This window comes from Podarcis erhardii (assembly GCF_964252035.2).
Source record: "Podarcis erhardii genome assembly, chromosome: Z".
Classification (NCBI taxonomy): Eukaryota; Metazoa; Chordata; class Lepidosauria; order Squamata; family Lacertidae; genus Podarcis; species Podarcis erhardii.
Genome location: NC_138504.1, coordinates 36,872,150 through 36,894,353, shown reverse-complemented (window position 1 = coordinate 36,894,353; position 22,204 = coordinate 36,872,150). Strand labels below are relative to the sequence as shown.

General features: G+C 46.4%; 1 protein-coding gene across 2 annotated transcripts in view; it reads left to right on the top strand.

Moving 5' to 3' along the window:
- CCDC180 (coiled-coil domain containing 180) overlaps window positions 1-22,204 on the top strand; it is a 57,355-nt gene that overhangs the window by 16,473 nt on the left and 18,678 nt on the right. For both annotated transcript variants that reach the window (XR_014152512.1, XM_081846898.1), the window contains exons 14-28: window positions 1,373-1,546; window positions 3,078-3,193; window positions 4,590-4,716; window positions 7,696-7,735; window positions 8,852-9,153; window positions 10,692-10,909; window positions 13,309-13,484; window positions 14,592-14,772; window positions 15,517-15,663; window positions 16,313-16,457; window positions 16,556-16,672; window positions 17,632-17,730; window positions 18,403-18,495; window positions 18,997-19,190; window positions 20,116-20,195. Coding sequence is in view for 1 of the 2 variants with exons in the window: in XM_081846898.1 (XP_081703024.1) it covers window positions 1,373-1,546; window positions 3,078-3,193; window positions 4,590-4,716; window positions 7,696-7,735; window positions 8,852-9,153; window positions 10,692-10,909; window positions 13,309-13,484; window positions 14,592-14,772; window positions 15,517-15,663; window positions 16,313-16,457; window positions 16,556-16,672; window positions 17,632-17,730; window positions 18,403-18,495; window positions 18,997-19,190; window positions 20,116-20,195 (2,209 nt within the window). In the remaining variant the exon portion in view is untranslated. The remainder of the gene's footprint in view (window positions 1-1,372; window positions 1,547-3,077; window positions 3,194-4,589; window positions 4,717-7,695; window positions 7,736-8,851; window positions 9,154-10,691; window positions 10,910-13,308; window positions 13,485-14,591; window positions 14,773-15,516; window positions 15,664-16,312; window positions 16,458-16,555; window positions 16,673-17,631; window positions 17,731-18,402; window positions 18,496-18,996; window positions 19,191-20,115; window positions 20,196-22,204) is intronic.

Below are 22,204 nucleotides of genomic sequence, written 5' to 3'. Positions count from 1 at the left end.
CCCTGTGTTTAATGTTATGGGCAACTCTATCCTGGGAAAGGGAAGCCTCCTCCCTTCGCTTTTCTTCTTCTTCCTCCTCCTCCTCGGGGGTGGGCTCCTTCTCTGCCCCCTCCCCCACCAACAAGGTCCCTAGGGATTGTAAAGCAAGCCAGACCATTTAGCACCAACCCCATTCATTCCAGCATCTGCCACCACCCACTCCAAGCCCTGCAAAAAATATCATCACCATTATTATTATTATTATTATTATTATTATTACTACTACTACTACTACTACTACTGCCCTCCACCCACAGATATCAGGGCGGCTCACAGCCTGAAACTACAGTACTAAGCACATGCTAAAAACTAGGACAAAGGCAAACCAAACCAAACCAGCAACCTTCCTTCTCCCTTATTTGTGAAACAAGCCTGTTAATTGCCTATCCAACTAAAAAAAAAAGGCACTGAAGGTTTTTGAGATCAATGCAAGCTGAAAGCATTGCAGGGGGTTGGGCTAGATGACCTGCAGGGTCCCTTCCAATTCTACGTTTTTCTGAAAAACACACAGACACACACAACCCAACTATGGTCCCTCTGCAGTCCTCGCCCCAAGCAACTGTGTGTGAGACTTGCTCCCCAGAAAGTGTGCCTTGTCTTGCTACCTGTGGTTTTTGGTCTCTCGTCAGCCCTCTCCCCACAATCTATTCATATTCCTTTCTCCCTAATCTCCAATATTACATTTTCCTCTGGTTGAGTCTTAAAACAGAAAGCCCTAATTCCCAACTGTGTTTCTTGCTGCAGTCCTACTGTCTACTCAGAAGTAAGGTCCTATTAGATTCAGCAGGGCTTACTCTCAGGTGAGTGCAGTTAGAGCTGCAGCCTTTGTGACCCAAGTTTTGGGTTCTTTTTAGGTTCAGGATGTCACTGCTTTACACCCACCCCCCACAATATTTGAAAACGTCAGCTTTGTACTTAAACACAAATTGGCTGGGAACTTCATTGTCTGTGTCTTTATTAGTTTATTTAAAGAAAGGATGAATTAGAAGAACTGCTGAGTCTTGAATGAGTGTTGCTTTGGAATTAAGGACTTCATTAGTTTTTCTTCTGCCTTTTCATTTTATTTTGTTCTAAGGGCTTGTTAGAGATAATGTGTAAGCGTGGTGCCAGCTCCCCAAAAAAGGTCAACAACTCTAGGAAAGGGGGGGGGATGCCAGAGGGATCTTTGCACAACAGCGCCGGATATGCTTAAGACAGCCCTGAGGAGGAGGTTGTGAATAAGATTGGTCCTCACTGATTTAAATTGGGCCCTACCCATCCTCAGCTAAATGCTGATTGCATCTGCTAACAAAAATCCTAAATCACAAATTCTTTCCGTTTGATTTCTCTCCAGGACCACCTAGAACAGTTGGTTAAGCACACAGAAATCAACTGCAGGAATGTCTACCAGTACTTCCAGGATGCTCTCACTCTCTTTGATACCCACAAATGCAGCCTTGTTCGTTATGAAAACGAGCTTCACAGTAAAATGAACGAATGCCGAAACAAGCATGAAAATCTAAACAAGGTCAGAGCAGGGGGTCTGGTTTAGTGAGGGGTGGGAGGACAGAGAATACAATGTGGTAGGCCATATCAGAGATCTTGGTGGGGACAGACAAAAGGAAGGTTGTTGGCAAATCTGCATGAACTCTTGCATCTTGAATCAGCCATGTGCATTTGCAAAATTTATTTGCACAATTTGATCTGCAATTTTTATTTACATGTGATTTTGCTTTGGCTTAGTCTATGGAAAAAAGCAAGAACATCAAGAGAGCTCTGCTGGATCGGGCTAAAGGTCCACCTAGTCCAGCATCCTGTTCTCACCCAGTGAGCTCTGGGACTGGGGGGGGGGAGGGGATTTGAACCCTGGTCTCCCGGTCCTAGCCTGGCACTCTATATCTATGGCACCACATTGACTCTGATAGTGTAAGAGCATAAGAAGAGCCTTTCTGGCCCATCATAGTCCAGCATCCTCTTCTCATAGTAGCCAATCAGATGCCCCAATGGGAAGCCCGCACTCAGGACATGAGCAGAGCACTCTCCCTACTTGTGATTCCCAGCTGGTAGTATTCAAGAGCCATACTGCCTTTGACAGCCATCATGACTAGTTGCCACAGATATCCTTAACCTCCTCCTTGAATTTGTCCAGTCATCTTTTGAAGCCATCCTAGTTGGTGGCCCTCACTGCCTCCTGTGGAAGTTAATCCCATAGTTTAACTGTGTGCTGTGTGAAAAAGTCCTTCCTTTTACCTGCCACGACTCTTCCAAAAGTTGCCCTCATTGGACAGACAGCCCTGGGTTCTAGCATTATGAAAGAGGGAGAAAAGACCTCTCCATATCCATTTTTTCCAAACTATACATAATTATGTGCACCTCTATCATGTCTCTGCTTTTTCAGCTTTTCTCTAAAGTAAACTGCATAGTGACCCCCTTTTCTCTTAAATAAGCTTAACTAAACTACATAGTTCTTGTTTGTAGCATTGTATTCTCTTCTGTTTTTTAAATTTACTTTATGTTTCAGAACAAAAGTTTTCCCAAACTAGCTTACAGTCAGTATCCTAAATACATTTTTAAATCACAGTCCAATAATTTCAGACAATGAATAAACAAAAGCAAACACAAATTTTGGGAACAGTATCACAAAAATGCTGACTTAGTATATTAAAAAAAAATATTTAGCACCTCTTGACCAATTACTGAATGTTTCCCTGAATATCAGTATGCTTTTTAATCATTTGATTGGTTACCTTATAAAACAACAACTGTATATTGGCAGATAGTCAGCTTAGGTAGATTCTTTTAGAAATTGAAAGATGTGTGAAATAACTTACGATTTTAGAAAACTCAACCTGCTGCTCACTGTAAGGCTGCCTTATAACTGTTTTAATTTTTATATGCTCTGAACACACCAGTCCCAAAGTAGCTTGGAGCAGCAGTTGAAATAAACTCCAGCCTGAATCAATTCAAGTTTTAGCTGGTTTATCTGCCCTGCCCCAAGTAATTAAGCCTTCTAGCATTAACCATTCTAATGCCGACTGCTTCCTTCCATATGGAGCCAGCTAAGGGAAATTAATCTGGATGTGACTGTGGACAAACTGAGGACCCAAAGTTCTGATGAAAAACTGAAGGCCCAGCTGGAGAAGGTTTATGCTGTTTTGGACTTCATTCGAGCTGGGTATGTTTCAAGCAGTGCAGGTGGCAGAGGAAGCACAAATGCTTTGGGCTAGAGATAGATAGAGGTACAGTACAGTGGTGCCCCGCAAGACGAATGCCTCGCAAGACGAAAAACTCGCTAGACGAAAGAGTTTTCCGTCTTTTGAGGTGCTTCGCAAGACGAATTTCCCTATGGGCTTGCTTTGCAAGACGAAAACGTCTTGCGAGTTTTTTTCCTCCCCCCCCCCCTTTTCTAAGCCACTAAGCCACTAATAGCCGCTAAGCCGCTAAACCGCTAATAGCGCTAATCCGCTAAGCCGCTAATAGGGGTGCTTCGCAAGACAAAAAAACCGCAAGACGAAGAGACTCACGGAACGAATTAATTTTGTCTTGCGAGGCACCACTGTATGTATATAAATCCTGTGAAATGAAAAACAAGCTGCTGTGCCCTTCTCACTGCATGATTCAAAGCTTATCTCCACAACCATAGGGTCTATAAACTTGCTTTAAAAGAAAACTCTGCAGATGCTGCCCTAGGTATGCCTGTCAACCAGTAAGAACAATGTGCTCTCTGATGCACAAAACAGTGAATGGCCTGAGACTGAGTCTGCACTGGAATTCTAGGATGTGAGCTGGGACTTTTCAGGGTGGATGCCTAGTCTGATGAGCTACCATGGGCTGCATGTTTCAAAGCTTTAGAGCAGCCTTCCCCAGCCAGATGTTTGGGACTATAAACTCCATCATCCCTGACAGCTGGGCATGCTGGCTTGCCAGTTAAACATGCCAAGTCTACACCCACATTGAGGAGGTGCGGTAGCAGGACACATGCTTTGTATACAGCAAGTCGTTAGTTCTAGCCCCACTCTCTCCAGTTAAAGAAGATTTTGATGTCAAGAATTGCCATTAAAATTCAAAATTCAAATTTCCAAATCCAAATCCAAAACCAACATTCTTGATTCAGTGGTTCTGGTTGAATGAATGAAGTTTGCACAATGTTTACTCAATTTAGTTGTAAGTCATCTGTCATAGATGTTTGAATATTCATTGCTGCAAGTTGGGATGCCGACAGATTCTGGCAGTTGTACACGGTGTCTGTTGTTATCGAATGTTGACTTCTACTGCAGCGGCCTCTGATGTCAACCTCTAATCCTACATTGCACATATTTGATGAATTCTTGCACAATCAGATAATATCTGTGGCAAAATTGTTAAATAGGTCCTGGGAGACACCAGGGTTCAAATTCCGCACTCAACCCTGAAGCTCACTGAGTGACCCTGGGCTAGTTGCTGTCTCCCAGCCTTAACCTACCTCACAGGGTTGTTGTGGGGATTAAATGAGCTCCTTAGAGAAAAAGGTGGACAAGTAATGCAATAAGTAAAAATAATTAAAAAGTTTTGGTTTCTTTGTTTGTTTACAGATATGCAACCTTCCAACAAGATCTCTTGACTAAATTATCCGCTTATCCAGACTGTATTTTACGCAGCCTGAATTCTTACAGCACCTCTGTCAGCCGGTATTTTAATGTGTGGGAAGTCTACAAAGGGGTATGTAGAAAACAAGACTTTGAATTTGACACTTTTGTAACTTAAGTAGGTGCAGGCAGGTGCTGCATCCTTGCACATGTTCCCCTTCCCTACACTGAAATTGACTTCTTGCTCAGTTCATTTAGCAAACAAAATGGGAATAAAAGGGTACAGTTAGTAATTTATTTATTTGCTGTTTTCATTTGTTTTATTTATTACATTGTTTATTACCTTTCTTCCCAAGGAGCTCAAGGTGGCAGTACATAATTTCCCCCCTTCCCATTTCCTCCTCCCAATGACCCTGTGAGGTAGGTTATGCTGGGAGCGAGTGGCTGACCCAAGGTCACCTAGTGCAGTGTTTCCCAACCGGTGTTCCGCGGCACACTAGTGTGCCGCGAGACGTTGCCTGGTGTGCCGTGGGAGGGAGGCTGGCGAGTCGGGCGGCGAGAGGCGGGGCGGCGGCGGCGAGCACACGCGGGGCGGGGAGCGAGCTCCCTCCCACATCCCATCGCCCCGTGCTCCGCGCTGTTGTAGGCCAGCCCTGCGCACCCGGGGGACCTCCCCCCGAGAGCGCAAGGCTTGCGGGCGTCAGCTGGCAGCGCGGAGCACGGGGCGCCCTTCGGAGGACGCCCCGTGCTCCACGCAGGTGTCCGCAAGCCTTGCGCACCCGGGGGATCTCCCCCCGGGAGCGCAAGGCTTGCGGGCGTCAGCTGGCAGCGCGGAGCACGGGGCGCCCTTCGGAGGACGCCCCGTGCTCCGCGCTGGTGTCGGCCAGCCTTGCGCACCCGGGGGATCTCCCCCCGGGAGCGCAAGGCTTGCGGGCAGCAGCCTGCAGCGCGGAGCACGGGGCGCCCTCCAGAGGACGCCCCGTGCTCCACGCAGGTGTCCGCAAGCCTTGCGCACCCGGGGGATCTCCCCCCGGGAGCGCAAGGCTTGCGGGCAGCAGCCTGCAGCGCGGAGCACGGGGCGCCCTCCAGAGGACGCCCCGTGCTCCGCGCAGGTGTCCGCAAGCCTTGCGCACCCAGGGGATCTCCCCCCGGGAGCGCAAGGCTTGCGGGCGTCAGCTGGCAGCGCGGAGCACAGGGCGCCCTTCGGAGGACGCCCCGTGCTCCGCGCTGGTGTCGGCCAGCCTTGCGCACCCGGGGGATCTCCCCCCGGGAGCGCAAGGCTTGCGGGCAGCATCCTGCAGCGCGGAGCACGGGGCGCCCTCCAGAGGACGCCCCGTGCTCCACGCCGGTGTCCGCAAGCCTTGCGCACCCGGGGGATCTCCCCCCGGGAGCGCAAGGCTTGCGGGCGTCAGCTGGCAGCGCGGAGCACGGGGCGCCCTTCGGAGGACGCCCCGTGCTCCGCGCTGGTGTCGGCCAGCCTTGCGCACCCGGGGGATCTCCCCCCGGGAGCGCAAGGCTTGCGGGCAGCATCCTGCAGCGCGGAGCACGGGGCGCCCTCCAGAGGACGCCCCGTGCTCCACGCAGGTGTCCGCAAGCCTTGCGCACCCGGGGGATCTCCCCCCGGGAGCGCAAGGCTTGCGGGCGTCAGCTGGCAGCGCGGAGCACGGGGCGCCCTTCGGAGGACGCCCCGTGCTCCACGCAGGTGTCCGCAAGCCTTGCGCACCCGGGGGATCTCCCCCCGGGAGCGCAAGGCTTGCGGGCAGCAGCCTGCAGCGCGGAGCACGGGGCGCCCTCCAGAGGACGCCCCGTGCTCCACGCAGGTGTCCGCAAGCCTTGCGCACCCGGGGGATCTCCCCCCGGGAGCGCAAGGCTTGCGGGCGTCAGCTGGCAGCGCGGAGCACGGGGCGCCCTTCGGAGGACGCCCCGTGCTCCGCGCTGGTGTTGGCCAGCCTTGCGCACCCGGGGGATCTCCCCCCAGGAGCGCAAGGCTTGCGGGTGGCAGCTGGCAGCGCGGAGCACGGGGCGCCCTTCGGAGGACGCCCCGTGCTCCGCGCTCGTGTTGGCAAGCCTTGCGCACCCGGGGGGCGCATGGGGCGCCCTGAAACAGAGGGTTCCCCATGCTGCGGACTGTAGCCTGCCGCCGGATGCGCGGGGCGCCCTGAAGCAGAGCGCCCCTCGCGCCAGGCAGACATGGGCCAGCCCCACAAGCTCGGGGGACAGCGGGGAGGCGCAGCACCGCCATCCCACTGTTCCCCGACCTGGTTTTTTGGGGGGGAAATAAAGGGAAAAAAAATTCCTTTATTTCCCCCCTCAAAAAAGTAGGTGCGTCCTATGGGACGGAGCGTCCTATGGGACGAAAAATACGGTTCTTACTATTTCATAATAAAGTAATTATAAAATACCTTCTTTGTGTTTATTTGATTCCTATTAAAGAGAGTTACTTTATATATAGTCAATATAGGCACAGAGTTAATTTTTTAAACATTTTCTAATGGTGGTGTGCCTCGAGATTTTTTTCATGAAACAAGTGTGCCTTTGCCCAAAAAAGGTTGGGAAACACTGACCTAGTGAGCTTCATGAAGATACCCGTTAAAGGAGGAAAAGAAACCCTGGTGTCTTTTCTTTCTTTGAACTCAGTTAAATTGATGGACTGTGAACGTGTTCCCTTCAGGGCCCAGTTGCATCTGTAACATTCCTAGTCCTCTTGAGCAGCCACTTGTGACCTGACTAAGAAGAGGTAGAGTAACAGTGTGTGAAAAAGGAGTGGAGTTGATCCCCAAGGAAATGGCAACCCCACACACATACACAAAGCTGATGAAGAGCATAGCATGGATTCCAGTGTGTTAAAAGCCCCTGAACATGGTTTGGGGGATTGGGAACATGCCATCTGAATGCATTTTTTCTCTCTCAGACTCAGCCTTCCAAACCTGTGTTGACCTACCTGTAAGGGTTCTTGTAGAGATCAAAATAAAATGCTGTCAGTGGCATGCAATGAGCACCCAAGAGCACTGTGTAGATGTCATGCATTAAGTATTATTTGTGAAAAATAATGAATTATCCTTTTTAATTCTTGATATTTTTTCTTTTCCCGCTTTCTTTTTTAAAAAATCAGAAGCCATTCAAGCAAACTGGGGATATGAGTGAAGAGGAAGGTAATTTCTATCCTCCACAGTGTAATATAGTATTTTAAAAAGCACAACTTTTCCTCTTACAATCATGAAAATCAGTACCATCCAATCAGGCATTTTGTTCTACATGATGTCGGCATTGAACCTCCAGTATTACAGTACCTATCCTTTGGAACTCCCCCACCACCACCACCACATACCTAACAGGCCCCTTGTCTGTTGACTTTTCAGCCCATGGTAAAGGCCTTTGCTTTTTCCACAAATATTCATCCCAGTTTGTTTAAACAACTCCTAAGGTCTCTTCCTTCAAAACCCACCCTCTCCCTCCAAGATTTTCAGGAAGGGGAGGCTGCCCTTGAGTGAGACTACTTAACCTGTAAGAGATGGGAGTGTGGAAAGTAAGAACACATATTGCCAACACCCTCATTGCCAACCCTCTGGAGGGTGACCCTTGTGTTATTTTTTCCTTTTCCTTTTTCTCAACTCAAGGGTGGGGAACCTCAGGTCCAGAAGTCAAATACGGCTCCCTAGGCCACACTGTCTACTAGCTCTGCTTTGCCCCCTCCTTGCATATTTTTGCCTAGTTGGGCTAAGTCCTTGAACTCTGGTTTTGCCTCTTGCTTGCCTGGACAGAGGCAGGAGAGCTGTGGGAGGGTGGGTGAGTGTGTGTAGAAATCAGCACTATGGTGATTTGTAGTGTTCTGCCCACTTTTGCCTCTGGCCCCACCCTCCACTGCCATAAGGCCCTCAGAAATTTACCTAGAAGGGAATGTGGCCCTCTGGCTAAAAAGGGGTTGTTCCTCCTCCTCCTCCTCCTCCTTGTTTTAGTCTTCATATGCCTAGCAATTCATAGAGGGACAAAAGGAAGGAAGGCCTTTGTCTCAAAGCTTACAGTCTTAAAAATGCAAGGAATTACAGCCTTCCATGTGCAGTCTAAATGCATGTTAAGTTTATTCACTCACAATTAGCTCATTGCTCTCTCCTTCTGCCCCCTCCCTCTGCTGTCTCCCTCCCCACCTGTGAAATTTTAACTGTAAGCTCCCTGGGGTTGAGGCCACCTCCCTTGCTTTAATTTTTCCTCTTCAGAGCACTGGATGGCACCTGTCTTCACAATAATTTCATTTTATGCTCTTTGGGCAGAAATGGAGGAGGACATTGAAGAATCGGACAGAATTGAGGAGGGCTTCTCTGAGAACAAAAGCGAAGAAGAAGAAAAAGAGGAACAGCAGGTGGAGGTGAACCCAGAAGCTGAGGAATCAAGAATTACCATAGCAGGGGATTCAGAGAGCTCTGCTCCAGAAAGCGATGGTGCGCTCATCCCCAGAGATGGCAGTTTTATCCTGGAAAGTGACAATGTGGAGAAATCCGATGAAGGGAGCAGTTCTACTATGCAAGAGGCTGTTGAGGTCCGTGACGTGGAAAATGCCACAGCACCAGCATTTGTGAGTTTCCACCGGGTTGGGGTGGGGGAACAGGATGACTTTAGCAAACACAGAATGACATAGAAGAAGCAAGACCTGAGCACAAGAGTGCTCTCCCTTCCCTTGGTTTCCACAACTGGTATGCAGAAGCATTTCTGCCTCCAACCATAGAGGCCATGCATGGCCATCATGATAAAGGCCTCCATGAATTTGTCCAATCTTCTTTTAAAGCTTTCTAGGTTATTGGCTATCAGTACCTCTTGTGGAAGTGTGTTCCATAGGTTATCTATGTGCTACATGAAGAAGACTTCCTTTTATCTGTCTTGAATAGTCTAACATTCAACTTTGTTGGATAGCCATGTGTTCTATTGTTATGAGAGAGGCAGAAAAATCTCTCTATTCACTTTCTCCATGCCATGCACATTTATTTGTGTGCATGCGCATAGCATAGCATAGCATTTTGCATTTTTCTATTTACACATCAAACGTTATCATCAGATATTTTTTCCATATAGACTTCCATGCCTAGCCTTCCATGGTGTCTGTAATATGTCTGGTACTGCTGTATATCCATATATTAATCCACCCTACTTTTTCCTTTCTAATTCTTCTTTGTATTTAACTGTTGTTCAGAGAATCATCCCTACTTGTAATTTCATTTTAGTATCATTTTTTTAAAAGTACTCCCCAAAAGTTTCCCATTCACCCTTTATTTGTTTTCCATCCTGATTCCTTATTTTGGCTGTCATGCTTGCAAATTTGGCATATTCTATCAATTTATACAGTCATTATTCTTTTATTGGTGTTTCTTTTTCTTTCCAACTATTAGCATACAATATTCTTGCTGGTGCTGCAGCATTAAAAAAAAATTATATAGCCTTGCGGGGAGCTCATCATCAATTATTGCTAATAGAAAGGCTTCTTGTTTCTTCGGAAATGTAAATGGGGGTGGGGGGGGGGGAGATGAGCTCATTGTAAACCACCTCCCTGTATTTTTGGGGTTATTTACACTGCCACCACATATGTATGAAAGATCCCTCAATCTCTTCATGTTTCCAACACAGTTTGGACCCTCTCTTGTACATTTTAACATTTTAACTGGGCATCAGATTCCACTGCCATGCACAGTTTTAAACATCATGTAGTGTTTTCCTTGCCTTTTCCCTAAATGAAAATATCACATGCATTGCAATGTTTCTTCATATATTTAAAGTGTATGATTCTTGCGTCCCAGGAATCCTGGGAACTGTAGTTTAGCCCTCAGAGAGCTGCAATTCCCATCATCCTTAGGAAATTGCAATATTTCTTTGGGGGAAGTTAAACTCTTTAAACCTAGGTAGCCTAAGAGGTCTCGTGCAGCAGGCCCAGTTCCCCCCCAAGACTGGACATACTGTGATATAAGAAAAGCAATGAGGAATTGCACTGGATAAAACCCTTCATTTGCTGGAATATCATCTAACCTCCCTGCTAACAATTCTTACCTTATGCCATCCACTGGCTTAAATGTTGCTTTTAATTGGGAACCAATGTCATGGTTTCTCCTTTTGCCTCATCCGCAGGTGAGGCTGTCTAGGACACCGTCACGCCTGATGGAAATGACCACTGAGTTCTTCACTACATCCAGTGGAAACACTTACAAGGCAGTTCTGAAATCACCGAAGCTTAAAATCAAGAAATCGGAGAAATATTATGTGGGGAAACTGAAGGCGAATTTGCTGCCCTCCTACCTAGAGCAAGTGTACCTCTCTGAGAGTTTCTTTACGGATGTGAGAAGGCAGTGAGTAGGACTTCAATCTCTTCTCTTAGTTTAGAGCTTGATCCCATCTTCTGTGTGGGTTATGTTCCAGTGGTTTGTGCATAAAAGCAAAATTACACAAAGCCAAAACCGCCCCAACCCCTGAAATGAGGTTGGGGCCATCTAAGATCTCAGACTGCCCTGCAGGATCTTGCAAGGGCTTCTAGAGCCCTTGCATGGTCCTCCCAGAGCCTAGTAAGCAAGGCAGAGGGCTTGGAACTCTTTCTATGAAGGAAAAGACCCCGGCAAACAAGGCTGCCTTATCCCCTTTTTATTTATTTAATTTTTTTGTTGAGTACATAAAGTTGTATTTATGTAGGTGAAGCCTGTGTGAGATGCAATCAACCTGTAGTTTAATGGCATTTATTTATGTTTTAATTAAAAACATTTACATGCCGCTAAAAAAAATCTATTGAGTGGTACATGGTCTTTGAAAAGTCGGCTCCCAGACTTCAAAACTACAGTGGTGCCCCGCAAGACGAACGCCTCGCAAGACGAAAAACCTGCTAGACGAAAGGGTTTTCCGTTTTTGGAGGCGCTTCGCTAAACAAATTTCTCTATGGGGTTGCTTCGCAAGACGAAAAAATCTTGCGAGTTCCCGCGTTTCCCCCCCGCTTTTTTCCGCCCTTTCCCTAAGTGCTAAGCCGCTTATCAGCTGTTCCGCTGATAAGCCGCTTCTCAGCTGATCGCTAAAAGCCGCTAGACCGCTAATAGCGCTAATCCGCTAAGCTGTCAATGGGCTTGCTTCGCAAGACGAAAAAACCGCTAGACGAAGAGAATTGCGGAACGGATTAATTTCGTCTTGCGAGGCACCACTGTACCTCCTTAGGGAGGCCAAACTGGCTCCCTCATTGTTGTCCTACCGCCAACGGGTGAAGACTGTTTTGTTCCAGCAGACTTTTGGAAGCCTACTGCTTTTAAGGAAAGGGCTTTTAAATAGCACAACAGTGTTTTTACTACCTGCATTTAAATATATATTTTTTGCATCTGTTATAGTTTTTAATTCTGTTATAGTTTAATTACTTTTTTGACTATCATCTTTAGCTTCCTGTGTGTTTTATCTGTGTCTTTTTTAGCTTTTGTGAGCAGCCTTGAGTCTCATTTTGGGGAAGCGGGGGCATAAGTACATTTTAAAAACAAAAATACGTTAGTAAAAACAAAAATGCAGCCCAAAGCCTGAAAAACAGCAATATAGAAACTGGTGTGGACAAAAGTGCAGAAAACAGACATCCCGTAGATTTCAAACACATAAATCCGGGTCTGATTTATAGGCCAGGGAGAATGCCTGGGTAAAGACACAAGTCTTTGTAAGATATCTGAAGTGACTGGTGGCTGCTGCTTCTTCATGTGTGACAGAGGGAAGAGCCTTTCCCCATATAGCAACAACAGCAGAAAAAGTTAATTTTCTGAGTCATCACCCTACAATATTTTGCAGGGTGCCATGTCACAGGTAGAATTTCTCCAGATGATCTAAGCAATCTTATGGTATTAATACAGAGACACGTAGCCTTCCAGGTAAATGCCTTTTTCAAGAAGAACAAGAACAAGAAGAAGATTGTTCAAGGCATCTTTCAGCATAAAAATCAAAACAAGATGAGCTTCTGGCTGTGGACTACCCTCTGAACATGCCATTGCATCTGATCCTAAGGATCTTTAGCATAATTGGGAGAAATGAATGACAGAAGTTTCAACGTATTCATTCCTCTGAACCTGCAACCTCCTTCAATGGTGGTCTTGGAAGGATTGTTGCTGTTCTCTCCCCCACCACCACCAAAAAAAAATTCAAGACTTTATTATGAAGTTAAAATAAGAATCCAGTAAGAAATAAGAAATAAAAATTTAAAAGTAAATTTTTTCCCCATAAAGCCATATAAAATACATTCTCAAGACTACACATTGAATTAGATGTTACAAAAACAAACTGACCCGATACAGAAAGAGTACAAACCAAAGGTTACAAATACAAGCCATATTTCATTGGGATTTGCCACCCCCATGATTGGCCTTTCATATAAGTAACAAATGGCCCACCCACAAAGAAAGCTTCCCATCACATCTCTGACTCACCACTTCTGAGCAAGAGAAATGCTTAGCACAGAAGCTCGTACATAAAAATGTGGAAGGAGGGTGCTTAGCTAATCTGAGGATGGACAGTTCTTCCCATAAACCTGGAGCAAAGCATGTCTCCTACTTTTTAAATTCTGAAGCAAAGCATAGCCAGAGTTGCCAGAAGCCTGTGAAGCTCTGGGGTTCACCCACATTGCGTGATGCAACACAGTGAACACTGATGAAGTAGAGATGAGAACTTATGAGAGAGAGATTTGTTCCTGTAAGCAGAAGGATGCCCCAACTTTTCCCTTCCTTCTCTTTCCCCATCACAGAATCCGGCTGCAGTTTTTTGAACACCTGGAGAACTGGTATTCTGAGACGTTGTCCAAGGCCTGGGTCATTGTGGACTCCAAGAAAGAAGAGATCAGTGCTGAACTGCAGCTGCGCACTCACCTTCATGAGCCAAGGCGGGAGCGCATCGAGAAGGATATCTACGATGTCAGAATGGGTATTAATGTTTTCACTGCTACTTGTTACCAATGTGACACAATTGTTTCAGCTAGCCCACCTACTCCCCACTAACACTAAGGCCACATCCACACCATACATTTGAAGCGCTACAATACCACTTTAAACAGTCATGGCTTCCCCAGAAGAATTCTGGGGGCTGTTAAGGGTGCTGAAAGTCATAAGAGGGGTCAGCAGCTTTTTTCAGCCGTGGGCCGGTCCACTATCCCTCAGACCATGTGGTGGGCCGGACTATATTTTGGAAAAAAAATATGAACAAATTCTTATGCCCCACAAATAACCCAGAGATGCATTTTAAATAAAAGGACACATTCTACTCATGTAAAAACATGCTGATTCCTGGACCATCCACAGGCCAGATTTAGAAGGCAATTGGGCCGCATCCGGCCCCCGGGCCTTAGGTTGCCTACCCCTGCCCTAGACAGAGGACTAGGACCCAGGAGACCATGGCTCAGATTCCCCTCAGTCATGTAACTCACCGGGTGACCTTGGGCCAATTGCTGCCTCCCAGCCTAATCTACCTCACAGGGTTATTGTAAGGATGAACTGGGGAGGAGGAGAACCATGGACACGGACTCAAGCTCCTTGGAGAAGAAGATGGGATAGAAATGCAATAAATAAACTGTAGTTCTAGGAGGGGAATAATGAGTCTCTGCAAATAATATAGGCTGATTTGCTATATATGGTTGTGCCCAGCTGTTAGGTTAAATTCCCCCTGCCCTCCACCAACCAATGTCACCCTGGCCTCAACTGGTAGGCAGAGGATCGAATTCAAAATGTTGACAAATTTGTGGAGGCTGAATTTATAAAAAGCGAAGGCAAGGATGAGTTTTTGGAAATTTGTTCAGTGGTGTCTGGACACACACATACACACACACACACACACACACAAAAATAAATAAATAAATAAATAAATAAATACGTATGTATGTATGTATGTATGTATGAGCAATGGCACCCCGTGGCATTGGGGGGGGGTATGGATTGCAAGGCTTTCCAGAGTTATCTTACTTTCAACTCCCACTGGCTTGAACCTAAAGCATTCTCCCACCCCACCCCTGCACGCCTTTCCTTCCCCCCCTCTCAGCGGAGCTGCGATTTCACAACGACCGCTTAGTGCGACACTGCAGTGGTGTGGTGGAGGCCCTGAATAAAGAAAAAGCCGCCTTCTCCAAGCTCCGAGAAGACCAGAACCGTGTCAGCAAGACTTTCCGGCGGAAGATCCAAGACATGGAGAACATCTTCCTGATGGAGACCAGGGCAGAAAAGTCAGTTGGGGGGGGGAGGGGGTCGCATAGCTTTCCCCCATGCCTCTTCAGTCCCAGGGAATTGGTTGAGCAGGGGCTACCTTATCACAACATCAGGTTTCCTGAGTACTTTTGATTTTGGTGGTACTTCTGGATCCAGGTCTCTCACTGGAGGCTCAGTGGCTAGAAGTGCCTTTTACCATCTGTGACTAGTTCAGGGAAGCCTTGCCACAGTTGTTTATGTGTTGGTTACTCCAAGACTGGGTTGTTGCCATGCACTTTGTGTGGGGCTTCCCTTGAGTTTGATCAGGAGGCTGCAGTTAGTGCTGAATGTTGCAGCACATACACCCACTCAATCACTTTAATCTGTGGAACTGACAATGCCCCTGATGCCATATAATACCTGTTCTGTATTTGTAAGAACTCGATCTTTTAGTGTGGTGGCCTCTACACTTTGGAACTCCCTGTGTGTTGACATCAGGAAAGGCACCTTCACTCTATTCTTTTCAGCACCTGCTATAACACTTTTCTTTAGGCAACGCTGTCCAGATGCTGAGAAAGTTGATGCAAGTTTTACATCAGTTTTCAGTCAGTCGTTATTGTAACTTTTTGAAAGTCTTAAATTGTTATTAATCTTCTTATTTACAATGTTATTGTTTTTATCATTTCTGTAACCCACTTTGAGGATTTATTTGTTTCTTACAGTCAAGCTGTTTAATATAAATGTAAAAAACTTTGTTGGTATATCACCATCTCCTTTCTCAGGCTGTTGAGTCTCAGCAACAATATGCGCACTGAGCTGATTGACCACGTGGAGGTGATGCAGCTCTCCCTTCGGAGCTACAGGCAGTACTTGGAAGAAGCACTAGGAAAGCTGCGAGATGCAAACACTGACTTCCTTAAAGCGTGCAGGTATGCCAAGATCTGTTCAGCAGTGGCTGGTGTAGTGGAGGTGGGGTGAGGTGGGGTGAAGCCCCCGAGGCAGTGCCCCTGTGGGTGCCCCACCACTTCCACTGTCAGCGGAGAATGGGTACCAGCACTGGTGCTTATTTCATGAGATCTCACAAGATCTCTCATAGTTCGAGAAATCTTGCAAGATTTTGGCACTGATGCGCCGCTCCGATATCAACACCACTGTGGTGTTTAAGGCAACTTTACTTAGTCATGGTAGCCACCACTGGGAAACCCACAAAAGTGGAACCCCCAGGCATATAAATTCCCTATCTTAGCTTTGCACAAGTGTAGAAATTAAGCCACGTTCCTGTCCCCTTCCTCCTTCCCCTGCTGAGTTCTACAAGGAACAATAGTGAGACTTGAGGAGGAGGAGGAGGAAGATGGCAGCTGGTGCCACCCCCCCTTGTAAGTGAGAAAGCAGGCGGGGGGGGGCTGGCTGAAGGCAGACTGGGGTAGGCAAGGTAGTGTCCTTCCGCTAAAGAGGCAGCTTCCACTAAGTCTTTATAAGATCCTGCTATACAGGTGGAATCATAAACAGGGCCTTTTCCAACCTCAGGCCATCCAGAGTCTTAGAATCCTTAACCGGTATTTTTCATTTTTTTTCCAGATTATTTGCTGATGGCGGAAATTTTTCTCCTGAGGAACTAGATGGCTTCATCAAGCGCCTGCACAAGGAGAGTGGGCGCATTGAATTTGTCGAGGGCTTGATCATGATTGACCTGGAGAAGATGGAGTCTTCTTACCTGGAGCAGGTGAGGAGATGCCGGGCTCCATGTTCTAGCAAGATAGAGGTTGCATCAAGAACAGCGAGAAGAATAAAAACTCTTATTTTCCCCCGCTGCCTCCCAAGGCTACAGAGGTCATCAACAGAAATGAAAGCAAGTTTCGTTTTCTGGCACTCGACCGGCTCTTCATAGAGAAAATCCAACGGTTCTTGACGAACACTCAAGTGAAAATCAAGACAGAGGTGCAGATAAATGAAGAGTATTTTATTTTACTTTATTGCCAGAGTGGGGAGAGGCAAGCGTGGAGCTTTCTCATTTACCCCCAGCTCAATGACTTTTTACCTAAAGCTTTGAAGGGCTCCAGATTACTTCCTTCAATGCTTGACAAGCCCTTACTCATCTTATCCTCCCCATTAGCACTTGCACACAAACAGCAAAAGGGATAAAGCACAGGAAGGACCCCCAGAACTGAATGAGTCCTGGTGGGAACGCCTGTGAGACCCGCCTTTTTTATTTATTATTTCATCTATTTGTTGCATTTATATCCCACCTTTTTCTCCAAGGAGTTCAAGGTGGCATTTGCAGTTCTCCCCACACTCATTTAACCCCCACAACAAGCCTGTGAGGTAGGTTATAGGCTGAGAGGCAGTGATCACTGAGCTTCATGGCTGAGTGGGAGTCTGAACCTGGTTCATACTGGTACTAGTCCTCATGTAATCCTCACAACAACCTTGTGAGGTAGGTTAGGCTGAGAGGCAGCAACTGGCCCCAAAAGTGAGCTTCGTGATGGGGGGCGACGGCATTTGAACCCTAATCTCCCAGGCCCTAGTCTCACACTCTAACCACTACACCACTGGCTCTCTATAGCAAAGGCTGAGTAGAAGATGGCAAAAGAGACAAGAAGGATTCTGAAACAACATATCATGCATAGCCAGAGATGCCCTGCAGATCACCAATATAAAGCTCTCAGACTACTGGGGGATGGATTCTCACAAAACTATCCTCTGCAGATTTCCCCACGTTTGCCTTTCTCCTTAACTGGTAAACACACATCTGGGGAAATGCATTTGCCCAATTATATTTCTGCCACTGGAAGCCCCATATCCCCTTGTATCAGTGCCAGTCAGGAAAACCTTTCTCCACTTACCTTCTGCGAATCTCAGTTAAGCTTTTGACTTCAAGTTCCCCTTTTCCTTCTTAGGTGGCAAAATCCAATTGGCAGACCCAGACGTTAAACTCTTACATGGAGAAACTCACCAGAAGGATTGATGCTTGTGCCCATCCCACTGCAGATAAGGAAGTAAGTTCCAACAGCATGCAATTAAAAATGATTTGTCTTTGTGCTGCAAGGTGTTCAAGTCATATCCAGTGGGTTTTCAAAGTCTAGAATGCAGACCTGGAAGCTTGTCAGGGATTCCTCAGTAAGAGGATCATTCATTAAATGAAGCTGGGCATTGGAAGATTCAGGACAAACAACAAGAAATGACTTCATGCAGCACATAAACTATGGAATTCTCTCAGCTGGAACTTACCAGAACTCAGTTCTGGCACCTCTCAGGTGTGCGCCACTGCTATTCTAAGAGAACGAGGGAGGTGTTCATGGTGAGTTCCAGCACCTCTTTTTCTAGAAAAATAGCAATGTTAATACAGTGGTACCTTTGGTTACATACTTAATTCGTTCCAGAGGTCCGTTCTTAACCTGAAATTGTTCTTAACCTGAAGCACCACTTTAGATAATGGGACCTCCCGCTGCTGCCACACCGCGCAATTTCTGTTCTCATCCTGAAGCAAAGTTCTTAACCTGAGGTACTATTTCTGGGTTAGGAGAGTCTGCAACCTGAAGCTTATGTAACCTGAAGCATATGTAACCCGAGGTGCCACTGTATGTGTGTATGTGTGTGTGTGTGTGTGTGTGTGTGTGTTTATATTGAACAAAATCATATTTAGTGCCTGGTTTGTTTATTTCTCTCAGTCTGTAACTTCAGAAGCACTCTATGAGTTTGCCACGTTTGTGATGGAAGAACTGAAAAAGAGAAGCAAGTATCTCAATTGCCTGCTCGAACTGGTAAATAGATCCACATGGTGAATGATTGTAATGATTATTATTTGTCTCCCTAGTGCCATTTGTGTACAATGCACTGCTAAACAAGAATAACATAAGCAAAAACACAGTTCCCTGGCAATCAGTGGGCAAAATGACACATGGTGTTGATGGGAAAATTTGCAGATCTGTAAAGCTTAAAGCTCCCCCTTTGGGGAAGGGCTGTAGCTCAATAGTAGAGCATCTGCTTCACATGGAGAAGGCCCCAGGTTCAGTTCCCAGGATCTCCAGGTAAGCATGGAAAAGACTCCCTGCCTGAAACCCTGGAGAGCTGCCAGTCAGTGTAAGCAGTGCTGAACTAAAAGGATAAATCATCTGACTTAGTATAAGGTAGATTGCTCTATTGTTCTTGTGGCCTTCCCCAAGGCACTTAGCTATCCACAGTTGGAAGCAAGAAGCTGGGGAAATTGACCTTTGGTTTGGTCCAATAGGATGCTTCATCTGTTTTGCTCCTTTCCGACACAGGACCCTGTGTTCTCTTATGTACAAGACCCCACAATCCCTACCTCCGTGACAACCTCCATCCAATCAGACAGCATGCTGCAGGAAAGCAAGACATTTGTGATGGGTGTTGAATGCACATCACTGTTGAACCCAAGCCGGATGGGGAAGCCAGCCTTTGACGATGCAGCAATTAGTGTGATCAAACACCTCATTGGGTAGGTATTGAAGGGGAAGGGGTGGGATGGTCCTGGTTCTTGCAAAAGTGGTGGAGACTGAGAGCACAGTAAACCCCAAGCCCATCAGCAAGAAGGAAGATGCTCATGAACAAATGCCTCCAGTTGGTTTTTAAACTCACTGCAGAGAGTGGTACCCAGCAGTGGTGGCTGTTGACTGTTGGGACTGGGAGGGCAGAAGGAAGGGACATCCAAAAGGAGGCGGCACCAAAGCCAGAGGCAGGCAGAAGCAGAGCCAGTCACAGGCAGCTGGTTAATTCTTGTTTTATCCCCATCCTCCTCCCTTCTAAGAGAGCAAAACTGACTAAGGAGGAGGAAGCTGACAGTCAGTGACCAGTTTCCCTGAACTGGTTGTAAGAAGACAGGCAGGTGGAGACTGACTGAGAGCAGATGGCAGTTGGTAGGGTGGTGCTCCACTCACCCTAATGGAGGCAAGGAGTAGCCAATGTGGTACCTTCCAGATGTTGTTGGACTCCAACTCCCATCAGCCCCAGCCAGTGTGGCTAATGGTCAGGGATGATGTTAGTTGTAATCCCAACAACATAAAGAGGACTTCATGTTGGCTACCCAATGGGAAAAGTTACTGCTAAGACGATGTGGGCAAGAAAATGAAAGTGTCACGAAACTCCAACAGAGAAAGAGTGCTTAAATAAAGTGCACGGAATTGGCTGAGACAAGTTAACTGAGCTCTAGTCCACAGGAGGGAAGGGAAGTCATGGAGTGTTGACTTCACTGAAAGATGGAATTGCTTTGTCAAATAGCAGAATGCAAGTAAGGGAATGTAAGACTTGAAGGACCTCTGTTTTTGTAAATAATATCAAAAAATGAAAGAAAGCTTTATGGGTCAAAAGACATCCCCTACAAATTCCCAGGATCTGAGTCTTAACCTGTGTTGAGCTTGTTTCAGATCCCATCGCATCAGAAGACTGACAGATACGCAGCAGGAGAAAGAGCGATTGCAGTCCGCTGCAACAGAAACAGCACCAGGTGGGCACAAGGAGACCTTCCATGCAGGCAATCGTTGCAGCCACACAGCTTAGCTCAGGGGGTTGTAACAGATTTCCTTCAATTAACCATACCAGTTTCAATGCTTAAGACAGCTTTACTAGATCAGAACAACAGCAGCCACTGGGAACCTGCAAAAGCAGAGTTCACAGGCCTATAAATTACCCAGGCTTATATAGAAGCATTCCCTTGCCTTAGCCTTACTCACACACCTTGAAATCAAGATCCGTTCTCTGAGGAAAAGTGTGCTGGATTCAGCAAGAAGAATTCACTGTCTGCTTTCTGTCAAACTGGTCCAAGGCTGAATTTTTCCAGCACAAACATTCTCCACCCCGCAACAAACAAACAAACAAACAAACAAACAAACAAACAAACAAACCATTCTCAACATATTCTTAATACAGTACAGTCTGCAGAAGCAGATTCTCCTAACTATATTATTTCGCACACTGTTTTTACATAACTTCACATGTAGGCTACCTATCAATCAGTATGGCTACCCACCACAGGGTTGCCAAAACTTTTTGGGCCCGCTGGTCACAATTGGAGTTCTGACAGAGCACTGTGGCTGCTGGTCACAAAATGTCTGCCATGCGGATGTTCAAGGGAGAGGTGGAGTCTGTGCAAATGGGAACCAAGTAGGAAGAGCAAGCAGTCACTCTCACACTTTGGTGATGGATATTTGCTGAGACCTTTTGCAGGCACCAGAAGAGGTCCTTGGGCAGGGTGCATGGTGTTGGTGACGCTTGCATTGGCTAGCATTGGGTTTGGCATTGGGTTTGGCATCAGCTGCTGGAGACTATGCCTCATTTCACACATAACCACTTCACAGAATAGTGCTCCAAGGCAACAGGACTGTAACCACAATATATTAATAATGAAGTTTACAATAATGTAGACAAAATATCAAACAAAAGTGTTCATTTCTAGCTGCCTATCATTCTGGACCATTGCAGTGGTTTTTTCCCTCTTGGAATTGAGTAACTTTTTTGAAGTCCTCCCAGTTGTGAAAACTACAGTCAGAGCCTTGAAACAGAGGAAGATCTTTGAAACAGGACCATATCCAGAAACCTGTCTTTCTGTCAGCTGCTTAGAGCATTCTTCAGTATAACAATAATTACTTTTGGGGTACCCGGTTTTTTGAAAGCCTCGCTGAAATGTACACTTTGCAATTGCAATAGTATTTTGCCTCCTTTGTGTAAGCTTCATTATTAATTTATTGTCCCAGGTTCAATCCCCAGTGGCATCTCCAGGTAGGGCTGGGAAAGATACCCTGTCTGAAACTCTAGAGAGCTGCTGGCAGTCAGTGCAGAGAGTACTGAGCTAGTTTCTGGACCAAGTTTCTGGACGTATAAAGCAGCTTCCTTTATTCCCATGATGCCTTGCTCACTTTCAAGCCTTTCTCTGCCTTTCTCTAGAAACAAACTTAGGTTCACAAAAACAAAATAAAAGCATTCTGAAAATCTCAAGGTTCTGCCAACATGGGCTGTAACACTCTGTAGCCGAAGCACAACAAGGAAGAGATGCGGCTCAGTGGTAGAGCATATACTTTTCATGCAGAAGCTTCCATGTTCAATCCCCAGCGCCTCCAAGTTGGGCTGGGAATGTCCCCTTCCTGAAAATCTTGAGAGCTTCTGCCAGTGTAGACAGTACTGAGCTAGATAGTCCAGGGCTCTGACTCAGTAGAAGGCAGCTTCTCTCCAAGAGAAGAGAGTGCATTTTAGGTGCTGCATTCAATGCTGTTCCTACTCAGAGTAAACCCATTGAAATGAACATCAACTTGGCTTCTTGATTTCAATAGGTCTGCTCTGACTAAAGCTTAGTTGGAGACAACCATAGGAGGTGTGATCCCAACAAATGGGGCTGGCTTGAGGATTTGGTGAGGATCTTGGCTAAGACAAACTCTGTTGACCCACCCCGCTGCTCCCGTTCAATTCAGAAGTGATGTTGCATGGAAACATTGCCTCTAAATTATCTGTGCAAAGTGAGAG